The sequence below is a fragment of the Myotis nattereri genome (genome assembly GCF_964212035.1).
Source record: "Myotis nattereri genome assembly, chromosome: 3".
In the NCBI taxonomy this organism is placed as follows: domain Eukaryota; kingdom Metazoa; phylum Chordata; class Mammalia; order Chiroptera; family Vespertilionidae; genus Myotis; species Myotis nattereri.
The window spans coordinates 127,193,854-127,212,317 of NC_138077.1; the positions used below are offsets into that span (position 1 = coordinate 127,193,854).

At 43.0% G+C, this 18,464-nt stretch overlaps 1 protein-coding gene and 2 pseudogenes across 3 annotated transcripts in view; 1 reads left to right on the forward strand and 2 right to left on the reverse strand.

The window, feature by feature from the left end:
• Positions 1 to 10,661: 10,661 nt before the first annotated feature.
• On the reverse strand, positions 10,662 to 14,879 carry LOC308515482 (large ribosomal subunit protein uL1m-like; annotated as a pseudogene). Its single transcript has 4 exons — positions 14,826 to 14,879; positions 14,496 to 14,742; positions 14,151 to 14,265; positions 10,662 to 11,162 (listed from the first exon to the last, which is right to left on the reverse strand). The product of its transcript is annotated as a large ribosomal subunit protein uL1m-like (transcript).
• On the forward strand, positions 11,237 to 14,024 carry LOC308516638 (AP-2 complex subunit beta-like; annotated as a pseudogene). Its single transcript has 2 exons — positions 11,237 to 12,976; positions 13,145 to 14,024. The product of its transcript is annotated as an AP-2 complex subunit beta-like (transcript).
• Positions 14,880 to 15,908: 1,029 nt separating the features above from the next.
• CAGE1 (cancer antigen 1) overlaps positions 15,909 to 18,464 on the reverse strand; it is a 77,432-nt gene continuing 74,876 nt past the window's right edge. The window contains exon 10 of the mRNA XM_081088269.1: positions 15,909 to 16,171. Coding sequence (XP_080944395.1) covers position 16,171 — 1 coding nt within the window. The 3' untranslated portion in view covers positions 15,909 to 16,170. The remainder of the gene's footprint in view (positions 16,172 to 18,464) is intronic.

Here is an 18,464-nt window from a genome sequence, read left to right on the forward strand (position 1 = left end):
GTGTGAAAAGCAAAAATAGGTTTTGGAATAGTTTAAATACAGTTTCTTCCCCCCCCCCCCACCCCCCACTTAAAAAATATAAAAAATATACAGTGGTACATCTTTTTTCCCTCTCTGCCCATATCCTCACCCACAGTGACAGCTCTTACATTGTTAGGTGGCATTCCAGAGTTATAAATCACCTAGGACAATGCCTGGCATATAGAAAGCATTTGGCAAATGTCTGATGGGAGCAGCAACGGCTGCACACTACCCTTCTGTTTCCTTCTCATCTGGTTTGGACTTTGGGTTGCTGCCAATGAGTTGGTATTTCATGCAATTAAACAATCTGAATACCAGGTACTGTTGGACTAGACCAGTGTGACATGTTATATAGATGATGAAACAAATTAGCTAACCCTTATTGTGTGCTTGCTATTGACAATTACTGCCCCTTAGAACTGTGCTTTCATGTATCATCTAATTTAATCTCTAAAATCCCTGTGAGGAGATATTGTTTACTGAGCTGAGCAGAAAAACCAAGACACAGAAGATTAGTAACTTAACCAAGGCTTAAAGGCTAGTCCATGGCAGACAGCATGTCTGATTCTCGCCTCCACGCATGCCCCACTGGCCTGGAACATCTTCTCTTCTACTCCTGCATTGGCTGTGCTCAAGGGTCAAGGCCTATGTTTGTCTGCTAACGTCACAACCTGACAGGTCTGGGCTAAGCCAACTCTGCACCACTCCCCTCTGCCAGGCCACCACCGATGCTGCTGCCACCAAGGCACCCAGCAGAAGTGGAGGGACTTGCTAAGGAGGCACCCTCCCACCTGGCTGCTGCCTTCGCTACTGTGCACAGCTACCAAAACTGTCACTCTGTGCCAACGCCCCAGGACTGCTGGCCCCACCCCGATGTGGCTGACCCTTGCTGAGTGCACTCTACTGGTACAGGAAGAACCTTTCTCAACTTTGAGGCACTTTCTGTTTCAGACCTGTTCTGCGTTCCCGAGTCTGACAGGTTTTTTGATAAATACATCCTTCTGTTTAACTTGCTGCTCTCTCCCAGCACCAGAAAGAAACCAGTGTGGACTGTTTAAAAAAAAAAAAAAAGATGCAGATATTCTTAAGTCACTTTTCTGTGGTGCCCACTCAAGAGCTCTCTCTCTCCTTCAAATGGTTCAAATCTTTAATTTATGGACTTAACTATTCCATCTACTGCCCTGGCCAGTGTGGCTCAATTGGTTGGTGCACCGTCCTGTGCACCAGAAGGTTGCTGGTTTGATTCCCTGTCAGGGCACAAGCCCCAGCCATGGGCTTGATCCACAGTAGGGGGCACGAAGGAGGCAGCTGATTGATGTCTCGCTCTCACATCGATGTTTCTCTCTACCTTTCCCTTCCTCTCTCTAAAAATCAATACAAATATTTTTTTTTTAAAAAAAGAATTCCATCTACTAATTTATTTAGGTCCTCCCAAATATCCCCCTATGTTCTCTCTCTCTCTGTCTCACCACTGCACCTATCATCTTGAAGGTAATTGTTTTCCAGGAACACACCACATTTGGGGTCATTCTCATGCAAACAGCTCAGGCAAATCTGCAGTTGATTCTCCGCTTTTGTTACTTTACTCACTTAGAATTTGTAAAAGCAGAACCTTCTTTTCCTTTGATTACTTAAGATTTTCCTCATCACAATTATTAAATGTGCTTAATAGCACTGGTTTTTGTTCTGTTTTATTCCCTCAGATAACGGTATAGCTAAAGAACTTCCTCATGTCCTTTAAACCTTTGCTCAACTGTCACTTGTCAGTGAGGCTTACTCTCACCTCCCAATTTTAAAGTATAGTCCTCCTCCCCACCCCCTCCCCATGCCCCCTGCTCTCTCTCTCCCTCCTCCCTGCATTCCCTTCATTCTAGTCTCCTTTTTTTTTCATAGTATTTGTTATCTTCTAACACAACATATAGTTTATTATGTCTCCTGTCAACATCTTCAGGCCAGGCATCTTTGTGCCTTTGAGTCAATGTCATAGAACAGTGCCTGACACCCAGGGGTAACTCAGAAAATATTTATTTAATTTGTTGTGTTGTAACAAGTGACATTTTTCCTCCACAGATTTGCAACCTAATTTCAATTGTGGACCAGATAAGAAAGGGAAATTGTCAAGTAAAAAAGTTGCACTTATTATATGCAAGCAAAGATTTAATTGTTCTTTCACCTAGCAAGGGCTTAAAAAAAAAAAAAAAGAGAGAGAGAACTAGGTTTGGCGTACTATACTATACCCCTGACAGAAAAATTTCTTTTGTGATCCTTATGAAAAGGGGGCAGGATGGGAAAAAGAAACAAAAAATAAGGAAGGCTTTCAAAGGAATTCTGGCTTTTCAACCCAACTATTCCCATCTGATCCTCTTTCTTCATAATTCATAGACCTCCCTCCAATTCTCCCCAATGCATCTTTCATTGAAAAGAACAGACAAAATTACAAGCACCTGATTACTCCCCATAAACTCTACCAGTTACCTCCATCTGTGGCCTGTCTTCCTTGCTGTTATAATAAAAAATGTTTATAGGCCTATCAAAGGCCATCTATCATTTGTAGTTTGAATCCTATTACCTGCTCAAAACATGTGATTTGGAAAGTAGTCCTCTATTCTCTACCTCTTAATAAATTTCTACTTCTCCAATTCATTGCTCCCATCAACATACAAATGAAGCATAACATTGTCCACCTTAAAAAGCGAAATTCTCCTGTGGCCTCCGTTCCCGTTCAGCCACAGCCTCATTTCTCTGCTCTTGGGCACAGTGCAGCTTCACTTCTCTGCCTATTCCAATTGGGCTTTTATTTTCACCCCTGAACGAAAACATCCCCATCTTGCTAACTCCAAAGGTCATCATCTGAGCCTTCCCTCTCCAACCCTTCCCGTAACACTTGTTTCTCTAGGCTCAATGACAGCCATCCCTTCCCAGTTTCCTTTCACTCCCCTGGCCCCTCCTTGTCTCTTCCTGGCCCCTAAATGTGGGCCTATTAAAATACATATAGTAGCAAGGCTGGAAACTAACTAGTGTACCTTCTGTGAGAGGGCCTGGAGGTCACTCTGTTACAAAAGCGATAAGGAATGCACCCGTGAGGGGGACTCCAGGCTTGCTGGGACCAGTGGTCAGCTATCCTCCATAGACGAGGGCCGAGGGTAAGAAATGCTGTTATGGAACAGGCTGAGAGCAATGGGGATGAGAGAAGGCCAGTGCAACTTAACCATCAGAGACAAGGTAGGTACAATTGTCACCATGAGCTGCAAAGTCAGAAAAGGGAAGAAGTGATGGGGATGGGCAGGAGGACTAACCTGTAGAAAGCTATGGGTGATGGGCTCTCAACTTATTGCTTATTTATATAACTAAGTAAATCAAGAAAGATTAGGAGGCTGAGGGCAGTCACTCCAATAAAAAGTCATGATCTGTTTCTCAGCTGGGCCTGAACCAGTTCTTGATCCAAGAACCCAGTAACTGAAGAGAAGCCAGCCTCTGTGATGAGGTGCCCTGGAACACCACAGCAGATCTCATTCAGTAAACACCCCAGGAGCCACTGGACACTGACTCACAGTGATCATGCACTGAGGAAGGGAACACCCAGACTTTTAGAAGATTGTTGGACAGAATGTCAGTTCAACTGACATTATATCCATGACTCCAAGTACCAGTATGGTCCCTTCTAGAGTAGAGCATGTGGGAGCCAGGTCCAGCTATTGGTGGGCCCTTCAGGTTCTCAGACCTATCCACTTCTGGTCCCTGAAAGTACAGATGGAATGCTGTTTGAAAGGACCCTCACACTGGTTCCTAGTAAGAGCTATTAAGAGTATGAATGGCCAAGTAAAAGATTCTGAAATTGACACGACCACTCCCCTTCTCCAGCTGAGATAGTAAATTAAAAACACAACTATACCCCAGGGCAATGGTAGAGCCATGTGTCACTCTCAAGGGGTGGTGGACTCTGTCAAGCTCTGGTTTAACTTGCCAGCTGGCCTCTCCAAGAACGAGATGGATCACAGCAGAGGACAGGGTGATTCCAAAGCTTTACCAAGTGGTCGCCTCAGTGCCTCCTGCTCAAATGCAGCAGCAGATCCCAGTTTGCCCTGCATGTTCCCTGGAACAAGACTGACCAGAATCCTGGAGATATTTGGGGTGGAAACAGTGATTGATTGTAAACAGGTTAGAGGAAATGTTGGGGGTGGAAGTGGTGGAAATACTCTAGAACAAGATATATATAAAAAGAGGTAATATGCAAATTAGGCAGGGACACCATAACAGTCAGGATTGGACAGGAGGAGGTTGTGCGCAGGTGAGGCCTGGAGCAGAGATGAAGACAGAGTCGGGGGGGGGGGGGGGGGGGGGGTGGCCCGAACCGCCGCGCCATGGCTTGGGCAACCCTCCCCCCTCCCCCCTGGAGCCAGAGCAGACACAGACAGGGACAGGGGGGCCGGCCTGAGCCGCTGCGCTGCAGCCCAGAGAGGAAAGGGCGGGCCGAGAGTAAAACAGTAAAACGTTGACAGCAAGTCCTTTCAGTATAATCGGGGCAGTAGAGGCCCACAGAATGATCATTTCCTTTTCTATTAAACGCATCACTCTGACACACTATTTACAATTAAATAAGTTCCACATATTTTGACATTTTACAGCCCTGGAAAGTTACATATAATGATCAGCAAAGTGAGAAGATGAAAAGAATTTTTAGTCTTTTAAAGATGTAACTATTTTCTGTCTAGAAGACAAACCATTCGAAAAGTGATGGTTTTATTGTCCTATAGGACATTAGCCAGATTGTATCTAATTTAACGGTTTTACTTCAGGCTTTCATCTTTGGCAATCTCCTTTGAACAGCATTATCACCCTGCCAGTCCTTTCACTGAGTTAAACAGAACTTTTGCATCTGCTATTATGTACTTGGATAAGCATTATATATTTAACACATGCAAAAGTTTGTTTTGACACAATAAAACAAAAGATCATTTGATTCTTCCCTGGAACACAGAAAAGCACAAACTTGAATCATTGGTGTGGTTTAGGCTAATTTTCCAAATATTGTTAATAAAATTCATGTAGGGATCTTCACAGAGCCAAAAATTCTCTCTTTCAGGCCTACATATTCAGCCTCTACAAGGAGGAGGCCTGTTATTCTGTGATTTGTTTTTTTAATACTCACCAGAGGATTTTTTTTCACTGCTTTTTAGAGAGAGTGGACAGGAGGGAGAGGGAGAGGGAGAGGAAAAGGGAGAGGATCCGCTCACAGCCGAAGGCAGGCCCTTGCCAGCAGTCCCACCTCTGCGCCTGAGCTGCAGAGGAAACACCTTTTCTGACTGCTCATTGGCTAAGCTCCCAGTATGCCACTCACAATGTTCTTGGTAACTTGCCTAATAAAAATCCAAGAAGGTGATCTAGGGTTTTTCCACCTCATTCCTGGAGGAAAAAATGAAGGTCCGCTGCTGGAGGGGCTAAGAAATGTCATATCCTGCCCTAGCTGGTTTTGCTCAGTGGATAGAGCCTCAGCCTGCCAACCACAGGGTCTGGGTTCAATTCTGGTCAAGGGCATGTACCTAGGTTGCAGGCTCCTCCCTGGCTGGGGCCCAGGTCAGGGCTCATGCAGGAGACAACTAATTAAAATGTCTCTCTCACATTGATGTTTCTCTCTGTCTTTCCCTCTCTCTTCCACACTCTCTAAAAATCAATGGAAAAATATCCTCAGGTGAGGATAAAAAATAAAGAAAGAAAGAAATGTCATATCTTATGAAAGGGACATCTTGAAAATGCCTAAAGAAAGTTGTCATTTTTTCGTAGTGAACAGACTGTAGTCCGTGTTAATGAAAACACCTTGGCGGCTGCAGTGGCCAGCAGTGGCAGCAGCAGGGGAGTGATGGGGGCAGCGCCTTCCCCTGATCAGCCAGGTTGCCTCCTGCAAAGAGAGGCCTACTGATGGCTTAGGACCATGTGGACTGGGCCTAAGCCATCAGTAGGACATCCCCTGAGGGCTCCCAGACTGTGAGGGGGGCAGGGGGCGCTGAGGGACACACCCCCCAGTGCATGAATTTCATGCACTGGGCCTCTAGTATGACTATAAATTTGCTGAAATCATTGACTTGTACACTTATAATAGGTGAATTTTATGGTATATAAATCATCCCTTGATAAAGGAATGAGTATATAAAAAGATCTATCAATTATAGTAATTCCTCATGTGTTTATGTACTATAGTTTTTAAACCTATTTGTATGAGAGTAGAAAATATACATATTGGTCTCTGCCCCAGTTCCTGGCGCAGAGCTCCTGAAATCCTTGGAAATTGCTAAGTGGTGAGAGCACTAGGAGTGGTGAGAGCACTAGTGGTGTTCTACTGAGGTGACTCTGGGTGGGATCCTGGATGGGGGCAGCTCATCAGAAAGATCGAACCATGATTAGAAACTTGGACTTTTCAGCCCCACACTCCATTCTCCGGAAAGGGGAGAGGAACTGGAAATGGAGTTAATAATCAACCAGGCCTATGTGATAAAGCCTCCATAAAACCTCAATGGTATGGGATCCGGAGAGCTGCTAGATTGATAAACACATCCAAGTACTGGGACGGTGCTGCACCCTAACACCATGGGGACAGAAGCTCCTGTGCCCAGGACCCTCCCAGACCTCACCCTGTGTATTTCCTTATTTGGTTGCTCCTCTGTTTTCTTTACTAAACTGGTGAACATAAGTGTTTCCCTGGGTCCTGGGAACCACTGTAGCAAAATGATCAAACCTGAAGAGGGGGTTGTTGGGAACCTCTGATTTATAGTCCATCAGTCAGAAGCACAGTGACAGCCTAGGCTTGGGATCGGTGCTTGAAGTGTGGCGAGGACAGTCTTGTGGCACAGGTTGATCTGTGGGATCTGACACTCCTTCGGGGAGATAGTGTTAGAAGTCAGTTACATTGTAGGACAGCCAGCTGATGTGACAGAATTGCTTGGTCGGGGAAGACACCCCCGCCCCCCCATGAATGTGATGTCAAATGTTGTGAATGTGGTAAGAGAGTGACAGTGAAGGAGAAACACCGCAGGGAAAGAAGTGAGTTTGCCTAAACACCATTCTTCTAGCACCAAAGTTCTCTGATTAAGGATGTTCAAATTCTCTAGTCCAAACTGAAGTACCAGAATGCATCAGTGGAGTAATTTCACCATTTCAATGATGAGATCTTGAAGATTCTCCTTTCGGAACATCTTTTGACCTTGGCCTCGTTTACTATAAAAATTTTCAACTGTATTTTCAGCATGTCATGCTAAATTTAAAAAATAAATGTTTTTCATGCAAGCTTGGCCTTGCTAAATACAGGAAGATCTTCATCCAGTTTCACAACTTACCCCTGAAAGAGATACAATCATGAATTCATATTAACTCCCAGAGTCCTTTGTATATTTCAGACTGGATCTGCTAGATTTGACTATATATGCCACTGACTCACACTGAGTTGTGTCTTTATAGGCAAATGTTATAATCTATTAAAGAGAGACATAAAAATATTTACATTGACAGTACCACAGTCCTATAATTGCTCTCAAAATAGTATTTCTATGAACTCAGCTAGTATGAAGGAGCCAGGCCTTGAACTTAAATCTCATGATGCCATGTTGAGTGCTATTTGCTGTAGTATACTATCTCCCAAGTTCTATACTTTAGGGAAGAGTGTGCTAAGTACCATTAGAAAGTCAGAGATATAATAGAGGAGATAGGTGTTACTTTCAGATAAAAATGAAGATGACATTTAAATTAGGCCTTGAAGGATACAAATGTTTTAAATTGAGGAACTGAGTGGTGGAACTGGAGAAGGGAGGAAGTTTGGTTAAGTTAGGACAGAGAAGGGCATTCTCAGAAAAGGACACAGTATGGGCCAAGGCATAGAAGTGGCCTGGGGCCAGGGCATGTATGGCAGGACTACGAAGTGAAAACTTGAAACCCTATCCATAAAATATAATTAATATAATGTATATTCTGTGACCTGCTATACAGCCTTTAAAAATGAGAGTGGCCTATTGAGACTGCCACTGTGAAAACATGTTTATCAGAAACGCTGTGAGTTGAGCTAGCCACTTGATGAAGATAATATGTGAAAGTGCTTTGTAAACTGTAAGAGCAATCTTCCGGAAGGTATAATGGGGAGTGAAGAGAGAGGACCCATGACAGCTTTAGAGGAGAAGAGGGTTCAGTAAGAATTTAGGCTGGGTAAGAATTCAGTAAAGAGTCATAAACTGAAGGTGTAAGAGAGTAAAAGTTATTGATGGACCAGGTCCTCCAGAATATGCTTTGGGTCAGAATTGAGGGAACAAGGGACGAGAGGGAAGGAAAGAAAGTGAATAAAAATACAGAACTTGTGAGGTGGGGAGGACATTGTAACTCGTTGTAGTATCCTGTGGAGAAAACCAAAGCTTTGCTCTGTGAAGGCAGAAGTTGAGGCTACTTCAAACCTTTGCCTCTCCCCTCAAGCCTCCTACAGCCAGAAGAGAGTGCGCTCCCTCCACTTACATCCCAGCTCCCAGCTGCCCAACGTGCCTATCCTGATCTCCTTTCTTCAGCCTCAGGGGAAGATGTGTCCCCGCTCCTATGCTGAGCCTAGTCCCTCTTTCCTCCTCTGAGAACTTGATTCATCAATTTTGCCTAATTTCTTCTTTATCTTCAGTCCCTTCCCAGACCATTGGATCCTTCTCAACATGTTTAAGTACTTACGAAATATCTCGCCAACGTTTCACAGCAGCCTTACATGCCACCTACCTTTCTTTGTAGCATATCTTCCTCTGTCCCTCTTGTATTCTCTCCTTCAGTTAAGATGCCCACCACCCAGCTAGAACCCTGCTAGGCTTCCCAGACTCCTCTCTTTCCACTCCCAGAGCTAACCAATTCCCAAATCATTTTCATTGTACCTTTGAAATCACTTTGCATCCATACCTTTCTCATTATTATCACTGCCACTATTTTAGCTCCTGGACTCAGTTTTTCTTGCCTGGAGCACTACAGCAGCATCTTAACTGGTACTTCTGATTCTAGCGTCACCCACCATCAACCTATCCTTTATATCATTATTAGGGTGATCTTTCAAAAATGCATGCCTGATCATATCACTCCTGTACTTAAAATCCCTCAGAGAAAAAGAAGAAAAAAATAAGTAAAAATAAAAATAAAAATTAAATAAATAAAATAAAATCCTTCAGAGCTTCTCATAATGATGAAGATGAAATTTCTTAGTATGTATATAACATGATCATCTTATCTCCTGTCCTAGGAAGAACATGGGTGTTAGACAGTACTTGTGGTCCAGGGATTGTAGCAGGGTGTCTCAGGCCTCTGTGCTCTGAGTGTGCTCTTGTTTTCCTCTTCTATCTAAGGAATATCCAGGCAGCTATGCTGATCTGGCTCAGGTGACACTCTTTCTGTAACATCTTCCCTGAGGTTTTCTCACACAGTCCAGGGCTGTTTCATCTATGCTTTTAGAGCACCTGGGACGGTTACACCGACACCATTCTAGAACAGAGTTGATTTATCTATCTTTCCCGACAGATTATGTAGTCCTTGGTGATCTTTGCTTGATTTTTCTTTGTACCCTTGGCATCTAACACAGAGGCTGTCACATAGTTTACTGACAGTCACTAAATGTTTACTAAATTTGACTCTGTATCCTTGAACCATGCACCAAAGGAGACACATTCATGTTGAGACAACCTGTAGGTAAAAGATCATAAATGTGTAATAGACACATGGCAAATGTAGTACTTAGGCACGCAGTCTTGTATGTAGATAACCTGTGTTAATCTTTTCATTCCGACTGTTTCATCACATTGGTGTGCAGGTTCCAGGTGCTGCATTAGCCATCTTTATCTTTTTTTAAAAAGAAATTATACAGTTTTATAATTTTCTCCATTGCTTCTTCATTTACTAAAAATAATTTCACAATACAGTAAACCCTCGATTTAACAGACTTTGGGTTTAACAGACAAAATTTCCACATGTTATATACGAAAATTAATACCCTATTAATCTGAAAATGTTTTTAACCAAGATTTTCTTATAGTTAAACTAATAGGTGTTTTTTGGTTATTAATTCACTGTTATTTTTAACAAATTTTAGCGAATAGGCTGTATGTTGGGGAAAAAACACTAGTAATTTTGCCAACATAAATACATATATATCTACAACTATAGTCTACATATTTAAATCCAAGAGATACCACTCTGTAAACAATGTTCGGTGAATGACTAGCACGTGATCACACCGCATTGTGCAGGGCTATTGGTTCTGTTGTCCCGTGGCTTGGTGGCTCAACCTTCTGCAGCAGTTTTAATGTATACAGGCCAATGTTCCCTCTGCACTAAGCTACGCCCCAGCCATGTGCATTTGTTTACTCGCAGTGACTGGTGAATGCATGCATTTACTAGATCTATTCAGTATAAATTTAAATCACAGTAATACATGTAGAAAACTTTCCTGTGAAGTTAAACTTTTCATACATACTTAATTTTAATTATACAAACGTGCCTACTTAAGTAAAAACAGGTAAACTAATTAATTTGTCAATTTTTTAACATACACATTTGGAAAACCTACTTTATTATATAACGAACTTTAACGGACACCCTCTCACCCAAATTAGTCCATTATATCAAGGTTTTACTGTACAACTCTTTCAGGCAACTTCTCTGCTGTTTTCTTTGGTTTCTACTTCTTTAGGCAACAATGGCTTCATCTTTAATAACAAACCTTCCCTTGTCAAAGTAGGAAGGAAAACTTGTACCACAAAAGGGTCCCAGATTCAGCAGTCTGTGCCTACAAATTTCATTGATAACAGCTTGCAGATTGGCAGCTGCCTGGTCACTTGACATATCTAGTGTTGCTACTTTGGTCTCCAGAAAGTTCTCCCTTTCTTCAATCTACCTTAATTTCATGTCCAGTTTTAAATAGCATCCTGGGGGATGTCACATCCAATGGAATTCCAAGTAAGTTTTGGAAATCTTTTTTCAGTTTCTTCTTTAATGGATTAAGCTTGGGCATTATTTCTGGAACAGCTACATAAAAGTCTGATTGAATTTCATCATCCAAAACCTTCTGAACCAGATTAGTTCCTCCTGCAAATGCAGCTTCATTTTCCCCCTGCTATTTTAATCTCTGATGCATTCCCTGTAAATACAGTAACTTTACTGGCTCTCTGGCCGCTGCCGCCGCCCCGCCCTTGCCTCCAGTGCACATTAAAGAGCTAACACCATGACTGACTCCAACTATTTCACAACCAATAAAAAAGGAGAAATCTTTGAATTAAAGGCTGAACTCAACAATGAAAAGAAAGAAAAGTGGAAGGAGGCTGTGAAGAAAGTGATTGCTGCTATGACTGTGGGGAAGCATGTTAGCTCTCTCTTTCCAGATGTAGTGAACTGTATGCAGACTGACAACCTGGAACTAAAGAAGCTGGTGTATCTCTACTTGAAGAACTATGGCAAGAGTCAGCCAGACATGACCATTATGGCTGCCAACAGCTTTGTGAAGGACTGTGAAGATCCCAATCCTCTGATTCGGGCCTTGGCAGTTAGAACCATGGGATGCATCCAAGTGGACAAGATCACATAATATCTCTGTGAGCCCCTCCGAAAGTGCTTGAAGGATGAAGATCCCTATGTTGGAAAACAGCAGCAGTCTGCGTGGCAAAACTCCATGATATCAATGCCCAAATGGTGGAAAATCAGGGATTTCTGGATTCTCTGCGGGATCTCATAGCAGATTCAAATCCAATGGTGGTGGCTAATGCTGTAGCAGCATTTTCTAAAATCAGTGAATCTCACCCAAACAGCAACTTACTCGATCTGAACCCACAGAACATTAATGAGCTGCTGACAGCCCTGAATGAGTGTACTGAATGGGGCCAGATTTTCATCCTGGTCTGCCTGTCCAATTATAACCCTAAGATGACCGGGAGGCTCAGAGCATCTGTGAGCGGGTAACTCCCCGGCTATCTCATGCCAACTCAGCAGTGGTGCTTTCAGCAGTAAAAGTCCTAATGAAATTTCTAGAGTTGTTACCCAAGGACTCTGACTACTATAATATGCTGCTAAAGAAGTTGGCCCCTCCACTTGTCACTTTGCTGTCTGGGGAGCCAGAGGTGTGATATGTCGCCCTGAGGAACATCAACCTAACTGTTCAGAAAAGGCCTGAAATCTTAAAGCAGGAAATCAAAGTCTTCTTTGTGAAGTATAATGATCCCATCTATGTTAAACTAGAGAAGCTGGACATCATGATTCGTTTGGCATCTCAAGCCAGTATTGCTCAGGTTCTGGCAGAGCTGAAGGAATATGCCACAGAGGTGGATGCTGACTTTGTTCGCAAAGCTGTGAGGGCCATTGGACGGTGTGCCATCAAGGTGGAGCAATCTGCAGAATGTTGTGTGAGCACATTGCTTATCTCATCCAAACCAAAGTAAATTATGTGGTCCAAGAGGCGATAGTTGTCATCAGGGACATCTTCTGCAAGTATCCCAACAAGTATGAAAGCATCATTGCCACTCTGTGTGAGAACTTAGACTCGCTGGATGAGCCAGATGCGTGAGCAGCTATGATTTGGATTGTGGGCGAATATGCTGAACGAATTGACAATGCAGATGAATTACTAGAGAGCTTCCTGGAGGGTTTTCATGATGAGAGCACCCAAGTGCAACTCACTCTGCTCACTGCTATAGTGAAGCTGTTTCTCAAGAAACCATCAGAAACACAGGAGCTGGTACAGCAGGTCTTGAGTTTGGCAACACAGGATTCTGATAATCCTGACCTTTGAGACAGGGGCTATATTTATTGGTGGCTTCTCTCAACCGACCCTGTCACAGCCAAAGAAGTAGTCTTGTCTGAGAAGCCACTGATCTCTGAGGAGACAGATCTTATTGAGCCAACTCTGCTGGATGAGCTAATCTGCCACATTGGTTCTTTGGCCTCTTTGTACCACAAGCCTCCCAATGCTTCTGTGGAAGGAAGTCACGGAATCCATCGCAAACACTTGCCAATACATCATGGGAACACTGATGCAGGTGACAGTCCTGTTGGCACCGCCACTGCTACCAACCTGGAACAGACTCAGGTTATTCCCCCTCAAGGTGACCTTGATCTCAGTCCACCAGTCAATGTGCCACAGGTAACCTCCATGCAGGTGGGAGCAGTGGATCTCTTGGGAGGAGGACTAGATAGTCTGGTGGGACAATCCTTCATTCCATCATCAGTGCCTGCAACCTTGGCTCCTTCATCTACTCTTGCTTGGTCAGCAGTTGTCTGAATGATCTATTTAAACTCTCTACGGGGATAGGCATGGTACATGGTGGATATGTGGCTCCTAAGGCTGTCTGGCTGCCTGCAGTAAAGGCCAAAGGCTTGGAGATTTCTGGAACATTTACTCATTGTCAGGGGCACATCTATATGGAAATGAACTTCACCAACAAAGCTCTGCAGCATATGACAGACTTTGCAATCCAGTTTAACAAGAATAGCTTTGGCGTCATCCCCAGCACTCCTCTGGCCATCCATACACCACTGATGCCAAATCAGAGCATTGATGTCTCCCTGCCTCTCAACACCTTGGGTCCAGTCATGAAAATGGAACCTCTGAATAACCTACAGGTAGCTGTGAAAAACAACATTGATGTCTTCTACTTCAGCTGCCTCATCCACTCAATGTGCTTTTTGTAGAAGATGGCAAAATGGAGCACCAGGTCTTCCTTGCAACATGGAAGGATATTTCCAATGAAAATGAACTTCAGTTTCAGATTAAGGAATGTCATTTAAATGCTGACACTGTTTCCAGCAAGTTGCAAAACAACAACGTTTTTACTATTGCCAAGAGGAATGTGGAAGGGCAGGACATGCTGTACCAATCTCTGAAGCTCACTAATGGCATTTGGATCTTGGCTGAGCTATGTATCCAGCATGGAAACCCCAATTATACGCTGTCGCTGAAGTGTAGAGCTCCTGAAGTCTCTCAGTACATCTATCAGGTCTCAGACAGCATTTTGAAAAACTAATAGACTGCTCTGGTGCCCTCCGGCCACCCTGTGATCGGTGCAAGCCAAGAACACTTAACTAGAAGATTGTTTTGCCGTGTAGAAGCTGAACCTAAGTACACTGAGGCCACCCCCCCAAAAAAATACAGTAACTTTACTGATTTCTGAAATGAATGGGTGTGGCAAACTAAGAACACTAGCAAATGGTTCCACTTTTTCTTCTTCCCCAGTGCCATATCCAGTGTTACATCAAGATAAACACCTTGCTGCCTGACCAGTGTGGCTCAGTGGTTGAGCATCAACCTATGAACTAGGAGGTCAGGGTTCAATTGCTAGTCAAGGCACATGCCCCAGTTGTGGGCTTGATCCGCTGTGGGGGACAGGCAGGAGGCAGTCGATCAATGATTCTCTCTCATCATTGGTGTTTCTCTCTCCCTCTCCCTTCCTTTCTGAAATCAATAAACAAATATATTTTTTTAAAAAGATAAACACCTTGCTTTGGATTCATCGAGTCCAGAATTTGAAATTTCTTAAGTAAATGAATAACTTTCTTTATCTTCTATATCTGCCTTGGATATAAGTGTTTTAAGTAGACATCATCCTCAGATTTGCCTTCCATAAAGGGGTATGACTTTATTTTTTCTATTTCATCTTTGTTTTTATTTGATGCTTTTTCTTTGGCACCTTTTTTTGTTTTCTTTCCAGGCTTCCTAACAGGAGAAAAATATCTGTTAGGCACCTGAACACATGCAGAACAAGAATAAAGAGGCGTCTGATAAACCATCTTAGAGAGATTATGCCTTTGAGATATCAGGACTCTACCAAGGGGTCTGCCAGCCCCTCCGTGTTGGCCGTTCCGGATCTAGTCATCTTCATCTTAACATTTGTCCTTCTATAATATTTTAATTTTCCCTAGAGGATACCATGAAACATGATGATGATGATGATGATGATGATGATGATAATGATAATAATATCTTTGTGAAACTTGAGTCACTTCCAAAGCTGTCCATGTTTGATTTTCTGAAACTAAACAGTCATGCTTGTAAACTCTGTGCATTTCTGATGGTTTGTCTTAAATTTGATGGCAACTTTTTGAATTTGAAAAATTAACAAATTTTATATTTCAAAATTCATATAAGACCTGTCCTAAAGAATCCCCCCCCCCCAAATAACAATAATAACAGCTTTTCTTTATTCAGCACCTCCTACAGGGCCAGATATATATTTTCCTCTTGTGCTTACCTGGTTAATTGAAGTGCAAAACTAATTTCAGTGAGATAAAATAATTCCTTCCCTTTTCACTCAAGTTGATTTTTACAGAGAGAGGAAGGAAGAGGGGGAGAGAGAAACATCAATGTGAGAGCAGAACATCGATTGGCTGCCTCTGTATGCACCTTACTAGGCATGTGCCCTGACCAGGAATCAAACCAGCAATCTTTCGATGCATGGGATGACGTCCAACCAACTGAGCCACACCAGCCAGGGCTCAAGATATATTTTTGATTCAACAGTTACACCTCCATCCTAGCTCTGGGATTTACCTAAAGAACAAAGTATATTCTATGTTCACTTATCTTTCTGATACATATCACAAAATCTGCTATCTTTGGTTCTTTTGTTTAAATTCAAAACTAATTCCTCAAAACGATGTTAAGGAGGCAATCATAGCATTAGGTCTCAAAAGATAAGTCCTCTCTTTTCATCTATGGTTTAATTCCAAAGAATTTCAAATAAGTGTCCTTTTAACTTTAGTTCACAGTAGGAAGAGCTTGGTGCCTGGAAAGAAAAAGGATGTCCTTCAGGAGGGAAAAAGTTTTAATAAGATACATGACTACTTTTATGTGTCACTAAAGACCTGATAACATTGGAGTGATATTCTGTGAAAATGAAAATAGATATTTAGAAAATCAGCCATTGTATTAATCTGTTTTTATTAAAGTAGAATATATTTGACTGTTTACAGGACGAAAATAGAAAATAATCACATTTTTTGGAATGTAAAATTTCACCATTTATACAATTTTAATGTATCATTTGTATGGATTGATCGGGGTACTATGCTTAGTAGTGACTGCTCCTGGAGTGGTTGACAAAAATGATAAATGTTTACTCTTCAGTCCTGTTTAATCTAAATCATTTCCATTTCCTTCTGAAATATCTGACATCTAAAAATGAAAGGGAAAAAATGTTAAGTTTTCAGGAAAGATAGGCATTCAGTGACAGAACAGAGATTCTTGATTACAAATGGAATTCTTATTCCATAAATAGCTCGTTCCTGATTACATATGAAAAGTGGTACCAGGAAAGCCTATGGGATAGATGGACGTAACAAATAATACCAATACTATATTTTAATCATATTTTGTTTGTTTCAACCTTTCTCCATTTAAGGGAAATGATAAGGAACAAAGCTGGTTGCCTTTCATCTTCCTTGGTTTGGTTGCCAGCTGGCAGAATGAAGGAAAAGGAATAGAAGAAAGAATCTAAATAGTCCATGAAGTGACTCACCAGCACAATATAACCAAGAGTTGGTAGTATTACGGTGTCCTTGTAACTACTGCAACAGTTGGGTCTCAATGGGGCACATAGAGTGAAGTCCTTTGTCCTCTCCCTCACAGAGCTATGTCACAAATAGGCCATGGTATTTATGAATACACTAAATCCTGGTGCACAGATTCGTGCACATTGAAAGTAAATTAATTAGAAGGTGGACAGCGGGGGAGGACTGGCATGCCCTGGAACCAACTTTTCATGATCTTTCTCCAACTGGCCACACCTGGGGTGGCACTGGGGCTCCAAGGGCATCTGTGGAGTGAGCTGGATCCCTCTGGCAAGTGGGGTCCCTCATCCTGGCCTGTGGGGATCAGGCCGAAACTGGCAGTCCGACAACCCCCGAGGGGTCCTGGAGTGCGAGAGGGCACTCTGCAAAGTTGCAGTCGCTTGGCAGCTCCTGCATTGAGCATCTGCCCCCTGGTGATCATTGCACATTATAGCTACCAGCCAGGCAGCTGGTTGGCAGGTAGCTTAGTCTTTTATATATGTAGATGTCCACTGCCTGGGGCGGGACAGGGGCAGCAGCAGCTGCTGTATCTTCTATTACTCCAGAAAGGGTACTTTTGGTCCTAGGTCTACAAGCCAGTCTAATATTCACTCCCATTTAGTACCTATTATGGCATAGGTGCTTGGGGATACCAAAATAAATATGAGACAATCCCTGCACTAAAAGAGTTCTAGTCAATTCAAAGAACATGCAAGAAGAGAATTAGTGAAATGTTATAAGTGCTATTGCATCAAAGGTTACGGTGTGGAAACATGAGAGGAAGTATCAGGTTGACAAGGCAGGAGATGGAGCTTGAGCTGGTAGTGGGAAATGAAGTAAGGAGGAGGAAAGGAGTCACTGGGAAGATTCCAGGTAGGGGGAACTGCATGGGCAATCACAAGAAAGCATAAAAATAACATAGCACATTTAGAAAATTTCAAATGATTATATAGGGTTGGTGTGTATGGTGACAAGGAGCAGTGACTGAGCAGACTGGATAGGAAAGAAAGGGTTAGACCATAGAGGACCTTATGTGCCAACCTAAAGAGACTGGATTTGATCCTGAATGCAACTGAGTACTACTGGAGAGCTTACGTAGAGGAAAAGCATAATCATATTTTGCTTCCGAAAGATCACTTTATCTACTCTGTGGAAGACAGGAGGAGAGAAAAACTGGAGGCAGAAACACAATTAGAAGATGACTGTGGGAGGGCAGAAAAGAAATGATGAGGGCTTGACATGAAGCAGTAGCTGTGGGATGAAGTTAAGAGGACCAACACAAAGACAGGTCCAGAGAGAGGGGCTTCTAATTATAAGACAAACTATGATTAGAGGCCAAAGAGGCCCTCATCTGAGGATAGAGTGGAAAGCTAAGGTGAACATTACTGAAAGGTAACTTCAGGAATTGATGCTTAATCTTGTGTGATTATCAAATTACATGGAAATATAACATCTTATCTAATAAAATAGAAACATGCAAATTGACCATACCACTGCTACACTCACAAGCCACACCCACAAGCCAATCAGAGCGACTATATGCAAATTAACCCAACCAAGATGGCGGCCCAGCAGACAGGGAGCTGGACCAAGCAGGAGGCTAGGTTGCCCCAGCGATGGAGGAAGCCAAGCTTCCTGCCTGCCCTGGCTGGCTGTTGCCTCTGCTTAAAGCAACAAAGTTTCAATTATAGAAGATAAATAAATCCCAGATACCTGGTTCCAGCCAGCCTCCACTGGGAGCTTGGGTGGCTGGGGGCTGTGGCCAGCCTGCAAACAACCATCAGCCCCTCACCCAGGATGGCCAGGCACCCCAGCAGGAACCCTCACCCCGAAGGGGCTGTGGCCAGCCTGCAAACAGCCATCAGCCCCTCACCCAGGATGGCCAGGCACCCCAGCAGGAACCCTCACCCTGAAGGGGC